The sequence below is a fragment of the Trichosurus vulpecula genome, chromosome 2 (genome assembly GCF_011100635.1).
Source record: "Trichosurus vulpecula isolate mTriVul1 chromosome 2, mTriVul1.pri, whole genome shotgun sequence".
In the NCBI taxonomy this organism is placed as follows: Eukaryota; Metazoa; Chordata; class Mammalia; order Diprotodontia; family Phalangeridae; genus Trichosurus; species Trichosurus vulpecula.
Genome location: NC_050574.1, coordinates 16,096,004 through 16,110,409, shown reverse-complemented (window position 1 = coordinate 16,110,409; position 14,406 = coordinate 16,096,004). Strand labels below are relative to the sequence as shown.

The following is a 14,406-nucleotide window of genomic DNA, read 5'->3' as shown; positions in this document are numbered from 1 at the left end:
CCCTCTAAGGGGATGACAATACATATCATCATTTCCTGAAGGAGTGTGTGACATCCTTGGTCATTAGGCAGATTAAGTCTTCTGGTTGAGTTGCCGATGTCACTTTAGGTCCTTGTGGAAGGAGGTGATATCCTAGATCCCTCAGATTATTTGCCATTACTGGTCATGGGGCAGATCCAGTCCTTGGAGGAATGGGTGATATCACTGATTACTAGGCAAATTTAGTTCTCCAGAAAAGGAATGACTGCTCATCTGCTGATTTACTGACTTGGGGGAATGGGTGGTATTATTAAGGTATACAGTTTTGTTCCTTGAGAAAAATGACAGTTCCTATTCCTGAATACTTTGACTTAGGATAATCAAGTCATGCTTTGATCTCAGTAACATTTAATAAGAAGGAAAAGCTTTACCCCTGGGTGAACTGATTTTGTGAGTACAAAGTAGAGGAAGTGAACAAATAGACATTCATCTGAAAAAGCTCTGAGACTCTTCGTGGATCACAGGTTCCTCATGCATTAACAACATAACATATCAACCAAGGGAGCTGAGGTTGTGTATGATACCAAGCACAAGAGAGATGATGGTCCCACCATACTCTGCCTCTGTCAGATAGCCTCCAGAGTATTTTGTTCAGTTCTGGACACCTTTAAAAACGACATTAATAAGCTGTAGAGTGAGCTATCCAGAGAAATCTGCTGAAAACTGGGCAATCAGCTTGGAAAAAACTTAGTGACAGGGTGGAGGAGGCAGTGGAAACCAGAACGCCATCTTCTAGTGCTGGAAGGGCATATGGAGGAGGGATGTCTCCTTCTGTTTGTCCCCAGAAGGAAGGATCCAGAAGCCAAGGTGACGTGTCTTGGAGGCCAAAAAGGGCTTTACTTCAGGAAGAACTTTCTTCCAAGGAGAGTGGCCCCCAAGTGGGATGGGCTGCCACAAGAGGTAGATGGGTTACCCACTCACTGGAAGGCTTTAGGCAGAGACTAGAGGACCCCTAGTTGGGAAAGTGTTCTTGTGTAGGTAGTGGCTGCTGTAGACCTCATGATCCCCTAGCCCCAGGAGGAAGAGGAGGGAGGGTCTGGACACCTGGGAACTTTTGGGCAGAGCCTCTGACCTAGAGTCCCATCTCTTAACATGTCCAACAGCTGTTCTCATGGATTTTCAGGGGGCAACGGGGCTGGGCTGTCCTTGTGACCCACTGGCCTCCTCTTTGGCCTCTGCAGCCTGGGCCTCAGAAAGCCTTGAGGTCTTGCTGGAGGAGGCTGCTTGATCAACCTGGGAGGTCAGGGACAAGAAGGTGGATGTCTCCGAAAGCTGAAGAGAGGAACCCTTAGGCAGTGGCAATATGACTGGCTTCTTTGAACCCTTTAACAGGCCCACCAGGATGAGCAGGATGGGCAGTAAGATGAGGCTGCTCCCCAGGATTATAGCCCATTTCGGGTAGGGAAGCATCAGCTCTGTGAACTATGAAGACAAACGGGGAGATCACTCAGGGAGTGGGTCAGGATTGGACCCTGGAGACATTGTGTCTGAATGGTGGCTCAGAAAGGAGGATTTCTGGGGAAAAGGGAGGAAGACTTAGTGAGAGATGGGGAGAGGGCACGCCTGGACCCCTGGGGGGAGGCAATGGGGAGAGGGCATGCCTGGACCCCTGGAGGGAAGTGATAGAGAGAGGCCGACCTGGTTCCCTGAGGTGAGGGATGGGAAAAAAAGCATGTTTGGGTCCTTGGAAGGGGTGAAGGATGAGGGAGCTCCCACCTGGGTGGCTGAGAGTCAGGGGGGTGGGAAGCCCTTGGCAGCTCAGAGTTTTTATCCCAGGCTCCATAGCTGGGGTATTTCAGCAACATCTCCAACAGGTTGCATATGAGAAGGATGGATAAAATCGCCAAGGTGACATAGCACAGCAGGTACTCATACATGAGGGAGACCTTTAACCCCAGCATGTTCCATGTTTCATTCATGAATCTAGAGCATGCACAAGGTGCTGAGATGGGGGGCAGTCCCAAACCCCAGGGGGCAGGAGGGCAGCCTTGGGGTCCCTGGGCTTTCTGGTCTCCCCAGATCCTGCCCCCCTCTCTGGCTTTCCCTAGCCTTCATGAAAGTCTCAGGGCCCCCATTTCCCACAGAGTAGATCTAGCTCTCCCTGGCTTTTTTCTGGGTTTCCCACTGTCCCTGAAGGTCTCTTCCCAGATTTCTCTGGGTTTCATGGGGCCTCCCTTGGTCTTCCCGGATCTCCCTGGTCCCCTTGGTTCTCTCTTGGTTTGCCAGAATCTCCTTTATCCCAAGAAACATCTCCTAGGATGTCCCTTGATCTTCCTAGGACTCCCTCTTTCTCTAGGTCTCCCCATGTCTTTTGGGGTTCTCTGGTTCTCCTTGAATATCTCCCTCAGTATCCCTGGGTAATCATGGCTCACAGTCACCTCTTAGCCCCGTAGATCCAGGCCACACTAATGTTCTCAAAGAGGACCACGATAAACAGAGACAGACTAACAGTAAATTCATCGAACAACATCAGGAAGTAGAGGCCAGAGCGCTGGGTGAAGAGGAGGCCACACAGGTAGCCCAGGAAGCCAATAGTCACTGATGGGCAAGGGGAAGCTGCATCAGGACAGGACAGGGGCAGGTCAGAGATCAGAGGTCAAAGATGCATGGGCATAGCATGAGGTAGGTTTGGGGGCAGAGTCCAGCCAGGTATCAGGGCGTTAACCAAGTTAATCTCCCATTAGAAAAAGGTCCGTGGGATGGGATTTGAGAGCAGGGTTCTCATGGCCGCTCATCAATTTTGAAATTCTTTCCTCTCTTCTACGTTGTCCTGCCCTGCCCTGGCTGAGGCTCTACTCCCAAACTTCTTTCAAGAGTCCCACAGAACCTCATTCCCCACCCAGAACCATAGCTAAGAACCTTACTGACAAAACAGAGACCCAGGCCACAAACCACCTCCACCCTCAAAGCTGTCTGACATCATCCCCGCCCTCTCAATCCAGCCTCTGATGATTTGGTGACCTTCCTCATTCCCAAGGGTTCCAGCTCTCAGCTCTAACCTCTCCAAAGTTCCAAACAAGCCCCTTTTCTCAGTGCTCCCCTGTCTTGGCCCCTAGTCCAGGCCCCCCTCTTGGAAACTCTCTCCACCCCCAATTTGGAGGCTACTGCTCTCTCCTGGCTCCATCTTGGGGAGGCGACTTGTCTCTGATTTTGAGAATGATATTTGCAGCATGGTGCTTAATCTGTAAAATGTTTGGCAGGGGATAGAGATCAGTTTGGCCCAGAGGATTTTTCCCCTTTGGTGATTCATTTATGACTTGCTTGATTTTTTTTTTCTGAGATTGGGTTAAGATATCTACTTTTTGCTCCGGGGAAGTTGAGCGTTTTATATATAAAGATATACTCATATGGGGAATGGGCAACTAGGTGGCATAATAGATATAGCACTGGACCTGGAGTCAGGAAGACTCATATTCATGAGTTCAAATCCAGCCTCAGATGGTTGCTAGCTGTATGACCCTGGGCAAGGCACCTAACTGTGTTTGCCTCAGTGTTCTCATCTGGAGAAGGAAATGGCAAACCACTCCAGAATCTTTGCCAAGAAAACCCCCAAACGGGGTCCCAAAGAGTCAGCCATGACTGAACAACAACACCAACAAGAAATAGTCCCTTTTAGACTTCATCGAAGCTGAAGGACATACAGGCAAGGACAGAGACAAGATAACATAAAGCTCAACGCCTTTCAGGTAGGATTGAATCATTCTGCTGTTTATAAAGTATCTGAGGCTCTGAGGGACTAATCTGCATATAAAAGTTAGCATTTTATGCAGCTGCTTTGCAAATACTATCTCATTTGATTGTCCCAACAACCCTGAGAAGAATTATATTATTTACCCCCATTTTATATATGAGGACCCTGAGGCTGAGAGCAGCTAAGAGACTTGCCAGGGTCACACAGCTAGGAAGTTGTCTGAGACAGGATTTGAACACAAATCTTTCTAACTCCAGGCCCAAAGCCCTAGCAATAGCTGGGGCTCTGCCCCAGGCCTCTTCTCCATCAAATTCTGTCTCTCTCCCTTTCTTTCAATCACTCTCTCCTTCCTTCCTTTCCTTGCAATCTCTCTCTCCCTCCCTCCCTCTCCCTCCTGTCTTTTCCACCCTCTCTTCTCTCTCTCCCTCCCTCTCCCCCTTCTCCCTCCTCTCTCTTCTCCCTCTTTCTCTCCTCTCCCCCTCTCTTCCACTCTTCCTCTCTCTCTTCTTCTTCTTCTTCTCTCTCTCTCTCCTCTCTCTCTCTCCCCTCCCTCCCTCTCCCTCTGACTCTCTCTTTTCCTCCTTCTCCCTCCCTCTCTCTCTCCCCTCCATCTCTCTACCCTCCCTCCCTCTCTCTCCCCTTCCCTCTCTCCTTCCCTCCCTCCCTCTCTCTCTCCCCTCCCTCTTTCTCCCTCCTCCTCCTCCCTCCCTCTCCCTTTCTCCCTCTCTCTCCCCTTCCCTCTCTCCTTCCCTCTCCCTCCCTCTCTCTTTCCCCCTCCCTCTTTCCCTTTTCTCCCTCCCTCTCTCTCTCCCTCTCCCTCTTTCCCCCCTCCCTCTCTCCCCCCATTCTCTCCCTCTCTCTCTTCCTCCCTCTCCCCCCCTCTCCCCCTCCCTCTCCCTCCCTCCCTCCCTCTCTCCCTTCCTTTCTCTTCCTCCCTTTCTCTCTCCCCGCCTCCTTCCTCTCCCCACCCCTCTCTGATCTCATCAATAACCATTAACACCATCTCTAGGCAGGTGACTTCAAGATCCCTGTGTCCAGCCCTCCCAACTCTCTTTCTTAAGCTCCAGTCTCACATCCCAAACTGTCTGTTGGCTATTTCCAAGAAGTGTCCCAGGGACATCTCAAATGTTTTGTGTCCAAAGCCGAAGTCAGTTTTCTGCCCAGCTGGCCCACAGCAGGCCCTTCTGGCTGACTGTTCAAATCCCCCTCTCCCCCTTAGGCCCCTATTTCTGCCAAGGACAGCCCCCTTGCCCAAGGTCACACCCTCCTTGTCATCCATGACCCCCCATTTTCACTCACCCCCTGCATCCCACTCTTGTTATTTCTACTCCCCAGCATTTCTCCCAGCTGTCCCCTTCCCTCTCCTCATACAGCCTCCTTCTTAATTCAGAGCTTCGTCACCTCCTGCCTTAACTACTGCCCTCCCAACTGGCATCCTTATCTCAAATATCCTCCAATCCCCCTTCCACCCAACTGCCCAAGTGATTCTCCCAAAGCCCAGGCCTGACCGCACCATTGCTCTGAAACCTTCCACAGCGCCCTACTGGTTCTTAGGATGTGGCAGCTAGACCACACCTGATGCCTCCCACATCCCAATGCCACATTCCTCAGCCAGGCATTGAAATCCCTGGACCACCCAGCCCTGAGCAGACGTCCTCCACGTTATTCCCCTTCTCTCACTACGTCTCAGCCAAGCTGGTCTGTTTGTCCAGAATCCACACTTTTGCATGCCTGGTGTACTCTGCCTTCCTTCAGGGCTCAGCTAAGGGGCCTCCCACTGGCAGCCTTTCCTCTCCCACTCCTCTGTTTGCACGGGGTTTCCCTGGTAGAACTTAAACTCCTTGAGGGCAGGGATTGCTCACATGTCGTCCTTGCTTCCCCAGTGCCTAGCACAGAAACTGCCTGGAACAGGGCAGGGCTTCATCCATGCTTTGTGGATTGAACAGAACCATGGTAGAAGGTCATGGGTCAAGGGTTAGGATGGCACCTACCCGAGATGGACAAAGAGGAATTCTGAAGGCTGGGGAAGTTGTACAGCAGTGGGGTTAGGATGCCCTGCATCAGTCCCAGCGATGTACTCAGTCCCAGGTTGATGAGCATCAGGAAGAAGATGACAGACCAGAAGGGAGAAGTTGGGAACTTGGTTATTGCCTCAGCGAAGGCCACGAACACCAGGCTAGGGCCTTCTATGTACTGTGGGCAAGGAGAGGTGGTGGGATGCCCAGGATGACTGGAGCCAGCTGGACTCCCCCCATCCTGTCCCCCTGATCTGAGGCTGAATGAATTCAGAGTGTGTGGGGGGAGGCAATTTGAGAAGTTCTAACCCTCCAGCCACCATCCCTCCAGGACCCCACCTACCCCCTGGGGGGATACTTTGCTTAGTCTCAACCCTGCCCCCAGCCACCTCCCTTCCCAGAATCCCCCACCAAACCCCCAGCCACACCGACATGTATGAGCTGGTCCTCCAAGTTGCAATCAGACACGTGCTCCAGAACCTTCTTCCTCAGATCACTGTTAAGATTATGTAGCCAAATGGTATAAGCTTTAACCAGCTTCTTTGACAGCTCTGGCGGAGGACTTGCCTGTAGGGGCAGCTTCCCCATTTTGATCAGCTGCATCAGCTTCCGTGAGTTCCTGATTCAGGGAGTGGGACGTGGTCCCTCTTCAGGAAGGGCCCTAGAACAGCAGAGCTACAGGGGGACTGCAGTGGGCATCTCAGCAGCCCTGCCCCTGATTGGAAGGAATATCAGGACAGCAGCTAGGGCTGGGGGGAGGGGACCAATGAGATAGAGAAGCTGGGTCCTGAAACAAGAAGGGGCCACCTGGAGCTTCCCTGGCCCCCCTGGGATAGAGCTAGATTCTCTCCAGGACAGACGACCCAGTGTCATAGTAAGATTATACCTAATCAGACTGTCCTATGTTCCACCCTCCACCACAAGGATGCTTATGTTCTGGACCCAGAGCTCATTAAACTTTGGGCTAGCAAAATTGCTAGCCTCACCAGGGGTCCCCCACACAACAGAGAAAGTCAGAGCCAGAAGAGGCCTCCCTCCTCTCCTTAGGGGCGAGGAGCCCCAAGAGCTGCCCTGCCACTCACCGGTTGCTGCATTCCCTGGTGGAGATGGCGGCCCGGAAACCCAGCACACTGAACACCACCTGAGCGGCCAAGAGGCAAGAAGCCAGGTTGAAGAACATCACAATGAATGCATCCTGGGCACAATTCTTGCTCTTGCTTACATATGAGGACAAGACAATGATGACGCCACACCCCAGCCCCATGTTGTAGAACACTTGTATTCCTGCCCGCTTCCACAGCATTGGAGAGATGAAGGCTGATATCTGCAGAGGGAGGGAGAAGAAGGAGATGCCCTCCACAAAGCCAGAGATGGGAGCAATGGCCTGGCTGATGAACCCGACACAGAACCCGAGGAACCCTGAGAGCCTGGCAGCAGACTCCAGAGGGAAGAAGCTGGAGCAGGCAGAGGGGGCCCCAGAGAGGAAGGATCCCAAGTGCGGCTGACACAGAGGGCTGGACCCTCACTCTCCCTCTTTTTACACAGAGGGAGAACTGAGGCTCCAAGAGTCCAGGGCTCCTCACCTTGGTAGACATCAAGTGACGCAGTCCATAGACAGAACCTTCCAGCATGTAGCTTTGGAAGAAGAAGCAGAACAGGATGGCATAGGGGACTATCATGGAAATGTACAGTATCTGCAGGGTGGCAGGCAGAGTCAGAGGTCAGACCAGACCAGGGGTCACTGGGGTAAGGGGTCAGAGATTGCCAGATCCTTGGTCACTAGCCCCTTACCTTCCCTTTGGCCTTCATGCTCTGTATTGAGATGAATATGATTAAAAGCCAAACCACCAAAAGGGAGAGGGAGAGGCTCAAGACAATGCCCCCACTGTTCTCGATGTTGTCTGTGACTTCCAGGGTCTGCCAGTACCAGAAATAAACGGATGGGGTGGTGCGGGCACACTCAGGATCTGGGGAGCCAGGAGAGGAATGAGGTGATTCAGGGAGGAAGGCTGAGGCAGGGCAGGGTCCCCAAGTCCCAGCCCCACTGGCCGCTCACCAGGGACGCTAGAGTTCATCAACACTGGGCACTGGTTCCAGGGCAGTGGGTACTGGAAGGAGTTGCTGAGGTAAAAGATGCTCCAAGCAATGAATATGTTATAATAGACACTCATCAAAAAGCAGACCTGCAAGGAGGGGAGCAGAGGCTCAGCCAGGCTGGGCTCCTTCTCCACCACCCCTGGGAGAGCAGGTAGCATTGAGGGGTCCCCAAGTCTCACCAGGCTGCAGGCCAGGCCCACGCACCAGAGCCGGGGGTGGATCTTTGTCCAGACACCAAAGGGCACCTTTTGCCCCAAAGCCATCTCCATGAATACCAAAGGTATGCCCAGGGTGAAAAGCAAGAAGATGTAGACTAGAAGGAAGGTACCTAGGGGGTGCATAGAGACCGAGGAGAAGCAGGCATACAGCTCTTCCCTTAGCTTCCTTCCTCCCCTAGTCTTTGCTCTTATGGGGCTTGGGCATCTCCTCCCTCAGCCTCCCGCAGGGGACCCAGAAGCCTCGGCGTCCCAGGCAGCTTTCCCCTTCTCTTCAGGGACTCGGGTGTCCGTGCCCCAGCTCTGCCCCCTTAGGGACCCAGGCACTTTTCCCTCGGTGCCCCTGCCCCTGGCTCCTCTAAGACCCAGGCATTCAGACCCTCAGCTCACCGCCTCCATTCTGCTGGCACAAAGAAGGAAATCTCCAGATGGCGCCCAGTCCCACAGAGAAGCCCACCTGTGCCATGATGTACTCGGTCCTGTTGCTCCAGACCAGAGGATCGGCCTCACTGTCCACCACCTCTAAGTTGTGGGCCACCTTTGAAGTACCTTTCTCAGCCTGCATCCTGTGACCAGGGGCTGAAGGGGACAGAGGTCCAAAGCACAGGTCCTCCCTTAGAGGAGGGGCCAGATGCCCAGAAAGCAGGTGAGCAGGGAAGGAGGTGTGGAGGACTCACTTTGGGGACCCCATCTGCCACCAGCTCTAGGCAGACATGGCACCAAGCTCATTGAGTCGGGCCCCTCTGTGTCTTAGTGGGGAAACAGCAGAACCAAGAGCTAAACCCAGGTACTGTGGCTTCCAAATCAGCTTCTTCTATGCCTATTTGCCTTCTTCGATCCCTCTAACCCCAAAGGCTCTCAAAGGGTACTTAGAACCAATACCATTGCCATCTGCCCAGCCTCTATCAGGATCTAGAACTTAGACCCAGAAGCCACGAGGTGCCCCCAGAATCTGGGGGGAACTACCTCAACCACAAGCACTTAGAAACTGGAACTGCAGAGTTCTCTTAGGGCTCAGAAACTCTGACTTAGAACCCAACCACCCCACACAGCTCAGAATACAGTCATAAAATTCAAGAACCCTTAAGACTCACCCTGAAATCTGAGGCCTAGCACTAGAACCTAGGAGCCAATATCCCCAACCCCCAGGATAGTACAGACCTAGAACCGAAGAGCAGCTACTCCCTCCCACGTAGACCCTAGCCCTAGAACTAAAAACCTCACCTCTGAGGAATTACAGATCCCTGACCTAGAACCTGAGGGCAGCCCCCTAATCCCCCAGACCACCTCCCAGATCTAGAACTGAGGCCTTTCCCTGGTAGGGCTGTTCTGACCTGTGCCTCAGCCCTGTGGCACCTGATGGACTGAGGGTAGACTTGGTTCTGGGTCTCAGAGGTAGGCACAGCTAACACCCTCTGCTCATTACCCAAGGCAGGGGCTCCCCGACCCCAGGGAGGTGGAGGGCCAGGACGACTGGGTTCCTGTACTGGTCATCGAGCACGAGGTGGTGGGGTCGGTGGGACGAGTCTGGCCACTGTCGCGTCCCTCGCGCAAGGCCTATAGGTGTTGGGGGTGGTGGCGGGAGGTGGGGAATGAGTATAGAGGGCGTGGCTTCTAGACCCTCGCCGAGTCGGGGAAAAGTCTTTGAAAAGCTGACTGGCAGCCACCGGGGGCTGTTTTTCAAATCCAAACCTTCCTGCTCCTCTCCGCATCTCCTCGTCTGCCCGGCAAACAGGGATCTCCAAACACTTGAAACCTTTTCTTCCTTCTCAACTCCACACCTCCCTCATCTCGTGGTACGCAGAGCTTGGGAGGGGTCTCTAAGAAATAAACCCCTTTCTAACTCCTTCAGCTGCTCTGCTCACTCCTCCCATGGCTCTGACTTGCCGAGGCTGACCGATGCTAACTTTGGTCCAAGCGTCGGTCCTGGGGAGACTTTATCGATCCTTGTTCGCAAATTTGACACCTGTGTACAATGGACAAATTTCGTGCTAGTGGGTACAGAGGCGGTGAGTAATAATACTGGTTGATCGGCGAATTCAATCCCTTTGGGGAATGGACCGGAACGACGCTTGCCTTTCTGTAGGGCTTGAAGGTTTGCAAAGCAACGTGACAGATTCGACCTCAGCAACTCCTTCCAATTCCCCTACAATGGAGAAGCTGAGCCTCAGAGCTGAGAAAGTATCAGAGGCAAAATTGAAACACTGGTCTGCCCGTGAGTCCCAGTCCAGTACCTGACGTTGGACGACACTCCATTTGGTGGCTGGAGGAGGACAGGGGAGGGGGAAGGGAGGGAAAGGAATCGATATTTTGGATTGGTTGGCCAATTGATTCAATCAAGGTATCTAGGCCTTTTGAGGTCACCCGAATTACATATTCATTCCTATACACATAGTATAATATAATTCCCATACACCACCTCACACATGCATCAAATTATGTCTCCTCTTACATATATGTTTATACAGTCTGTCTGTCCTTCCACATATATAAATCATATGTCTAACCTTATAATCATTCCTCTGCTCTTAAACATATCATTCTCAATCTACCTTGATATATATATATATATACATATAATTATACGTCTGCCTTTGCTTATATCATTATTTATCTGCCCTTACATATGTATTATATATCTACCTTGACATTTATATCTGCATTTGCAGTTTCACCTTGTTTTATTCTCTAAAATAGTTTCTAGGGTTATCTTTTGTTTGTTACATTGCCTAGGCTTCCCACTCCCCCCAGCCCTCCCTCTCACTCCCTCTTCGAGAGACATCCTATCTGGTTCACACTACAATAGGGTCTTTGAGCTGGCTTCCTTGAGATAATTCTGTTGGGATCTTCAGCTTCTTTGTATTAGGAGTTAGGTCAGAAATACTCACCCAGATCACTCTGGGGAATCTGTAAAAGCTATTAAATTATGTGCGTTCCTCAGGGCTCTCCCTGGTGTCATAGCGGATAGAACACTGGGTGTGGGGTCAGGAAGACCTGGGTTCAAATGTGACCCTCAGACATGCCCCAGCTGTGTGACCCTGGGCAAGGCATTTACCCTCTGTTTTCTCCACAGTAAAATGAGGCTCCCCTACTGTTGTGAGGATTATTTGTAAAGAGCTCTGCACATTGCCTGCCACTTATGAGCCTTGAGTAAATGACTTGTTGCCTTCTGCCTTGTGTTTCTCCACAGGTGATCCCGATGCAGTGTCATCCCCAACTTGCCCTCACCCTGGCTGTTTGGGTCCCCAGGTGACCCCAGGTAAGTTATCTTGGATCACTGTATCACTGAGAAGAGCTAAGTCATTCACAGTTTATCATCACACGTTGTTACTGTTACTGTGTGCAGCTTCCTCCTGGTTCTGCTCGCTTCACTCTGCATAAGTTCATGTAAGTTTTTTCCAGGTTTTTCTGAAATAATTTCTTATAGCACTATGATACACCATTACAATCATATATCACAGCCTGTTTGGCCATTCCCCAATTGATGGACATCCCCTTAATTTCCAATTCTTGGCCACCACAAAAAAATTTTTGTACAAACAGTCCTTTTCCCTTTGCATAATCTTATTTTTTTAAATCTACTTTATATATGTAAAAGCTTATTTAATTTGATGTTTGTTCAATTCAGAATAAAATATAAAATAAAATTTAAGTGTACCCTTCCTCATCTCTGTCAGGGTTTTAATGAAGAAACTTTGGGTACCTGTCAGGTACTCACTTAGGTTTGATCTTTTGACGCCAAATGTGCCAGCTCTTTGGTTAGGTTAAAGGAGAAGGTCTTAGTGCTAAGAACAACGTGTCCTCTTACCAAAAAGTTGGACTGAGTAGATTGAAGAATAACCTCATTGAAAAAGATTAATAAAATGATTTCCCTTTCCCTCTTTCCTACCTATCCTAACTCTGTATGGATCGGCTTTTGATACGAATAGTTCCAGGGTATCTCTAGTGTGGTATGAGTTGAGTTATTTCTTACAGTAAAGAGAAGCTAACCTGAAATATGTCCCTTTAGTCTGTAAGACACTGACCACATCTGGGACTTGGTCAGTATCAGTTATCCCTGAAGAATGATTATAAGGTTAGATGTATGATTATATATGTGGAAGGATAGACTGTATAAACATATATGTAAGAGGAGACACAATTTGATGTGTGTGTGAGGGGGTGTATGGGAATTATATTACACTATGTGCATGAGAATGGGCATATAATTCATATGAACTCAAAAGGCCCAGATACCTTGATTGAATCAAGCTGCCAGTGAACTTGGCTAATAATTGGAACTGCCTCGGTGGCAAGGGGGCCTGACAAAACCTTCTGATCCAGTAACTATGAAATTGTTCTTTTCCTTCCTTCCTTATTATTATAGGAGACAGAGAGAGACATGGTCTGAGACTAAATGTCTCTGGGGTCAAGATGGAGCAGAACTTTACTCCTCTGGTTTCAGAAAAACCTGGGAAGACATATAAACTGATGCAAATTGAAGTGAGCGGCACCAGAACGCTGTACACAGTGACGGCAACATTGTAACAATAATCAACTATGAAAGGCTTGGTTACTCTAATCCAGGCAATGGCCTAAGACAATTCCAAAAGGCCCATGATGAAAAGTGTCATCTACCTCCAGAGAGAGAGCTGATGGACTCTGAGGACGGATCAAAGCAGACTTTTCCACATTCTTTATGTTTCGGGCTTACTTTTTTTTTTTGCAACACGGAAATGCATTTTACATGATTTCGTATGTCTAGTTGATATCATACTGCTTGCCTTCTCAGTGGGTGGGGGAGGAGAAGGAGGGAGAAAATTTAGAACTAAAAACATGTGAGAAATCAACTTCTCCTCCTCTACACAGGACATGAATCCTGTAACAGGTTGTCTCTGAAACGATGTAAGACAACTCTAGACAACATAAACGCTTCCTTTAGTCTCCTTAGGTCCCCTAGTGTGGAGTATAAGCCTATGTGAAATAGATCATAGAAGCTGGGATGGGGGAAGTGTTTTGCCGGAGCAAAGAGGGACGTCTTGGTAGGATATGTTTAGGCGCTACAATTCCAGGGCGTGCCAGCTACGGGAAAAATGGATCTTTTTCATGTGTGATTGCCCCCCTCCCCCCTCCCACATACACAATGGTCAATAGAGAAAAGGTTAGACTGGGATAAAATCAAGCATTTGAAAAGACTTAAGAGTCCCAAGGGCCAGTGATCTAGAACAAACAATGGATGACCAATAGGACCAATTTTAATTTGCGTGAGGAAATATGGAAAAGATTACTGGAACTCTCAAGCACAACTACTCAAAGACTCCTGAAAGAAAATGGGAGGAAATAGTTGTTAAAGGCCTTAAAGCAAAAATACTGATTATCTTACACAGCAGAAACAATCCCGTTGTTTCCTCACTTGTCGAAACACCAAGCATCGAACAGCTGAACACATGATGGGTTTTTTTTTCTGCTAGTACACTCCCTTCCCCACCTCATCCCCCTGAACAACCCACTCCTGGTTACTCAAACAAGGGTAAGGCATCTAGGGAGGCTGGTAATTTCTATCCCTACTTGGAGAAGCCTGTTGAATCCTGCTTCCAGAAAGGCATGATGACATGGAATAGAAGGAAAGAAGCATCTATAAAGAACTTTACAAATATGATTTCATTTGGTCCCCACAACAACTATTGTTATTCCTGTTTTAAAGTTGAAGAAACTGAGGCAGACAGCAGTCAAGTCAAGTGATTTGCCCAGAAAGTGTCTGAAGCTGGATTTGAACTCAGGTCTTCCCAACTCCAGACCCCGTGCTACACCTAGCTGCTCCCCTTCATTCTATCAATCCATGAGTCTGTGAGGTTAGCCAAGTGATGTTAATATTCATACAAAACAGTCCACCAAATATCTATTAGAAATGTCATAATTAAATGCAGTGAGAGATTCCCATCACAGCTCATAGCTGCTTTAAGTCAGATGCTCTCTTTAAGGACCAAGGCAACACAGTTCAATATATACACTGTGCCTCTAGGTGATGGGGGAATATGTTTGTATCTTCTATTCCTGCTAAATCATCTCAGGAAATATCCCTTTGTTAAAGCTAATTCTATTCTTTTTTTTTTGGAGGGGGGAAGGCAGGGCAATTGGGGTTAAGTGACTTGCCCAAGGTCACACAGCTAGTAAGTGTGTCAAGTGTGTGAGGCTAGACTAGAACTCAGGTCATCCTGACTCCAGGGCCGATGCTCTACTCACTACACCACCTAGCTGCCCCTGTTAAAACTAACTGATGTTAATTGGTTAAATGAAACTGGGGCCCTTCCTACAATTGATGGTTAACAACAGGAAGAACAGACGATCTCTAGAAGCCTGATCTGCTAGT

General features: G+C 49.6%; 1 protein-coding gene across 1 annotated transcript; it reads right to left on the bottom strand.

The window, feature by feature from the left end:
- Nucleotides 1–1,158: 1,158 nt before the first annotated feature.
- SLC6A16 (solute carrier family 6 member 16) lies at nt 1,159–8,622 on the bottom strand. The gene is made up of 11 exons (XM_036743378.1): nt 8,448–8,622; nt 8,022–8,170; nt 7,802–7,928; nt 7,537–7,712; nt 7,329–7,439; nt 6,828–7,099; nt 6,178–6,364; nt 5,722–5,923; nt 2,418–2,577; nt 1,799–1,962; nt 1,159–1,460 (listed from the first exon to the last, which is right to left on the bottom strand). Exons 1-11 carry the CDS (start codon nt 8,620–8,622, stop codon nt 1,159–1,161), a joined length of 2,025 nt encoding a protein of 674 aa, XP_036599273.1.
- Nucleotides 8,623–14,406: the final 5,784 nt, after the last annotated feature.

Excerpts from the sequence above, each read along its gene's own strand:
- SLC6A16 (XM_036743378.1), bottom strand. The coding sequence starts at position 8,622 with ATGCAGGCTGAGAAAGGTACTTCAAAGGTGGCCCACAACTTAGAGGTG. Across the intron at positions 7,440-7,536 it reads GCATGAAGGCCAAAGGGAAG|ATACTGTACATTTCCATGAT; the intron begins GTAAGGGGCTAG and ends GCCACCCTGCAG. Across the intron at positions 1,963-2,417 it reads TGGATCTACGGGGCTAAGAG|ATTCATGAATGAAACATGGA; the intron begins GTGACTGTGAGC and ends TGCATGCTCTAG.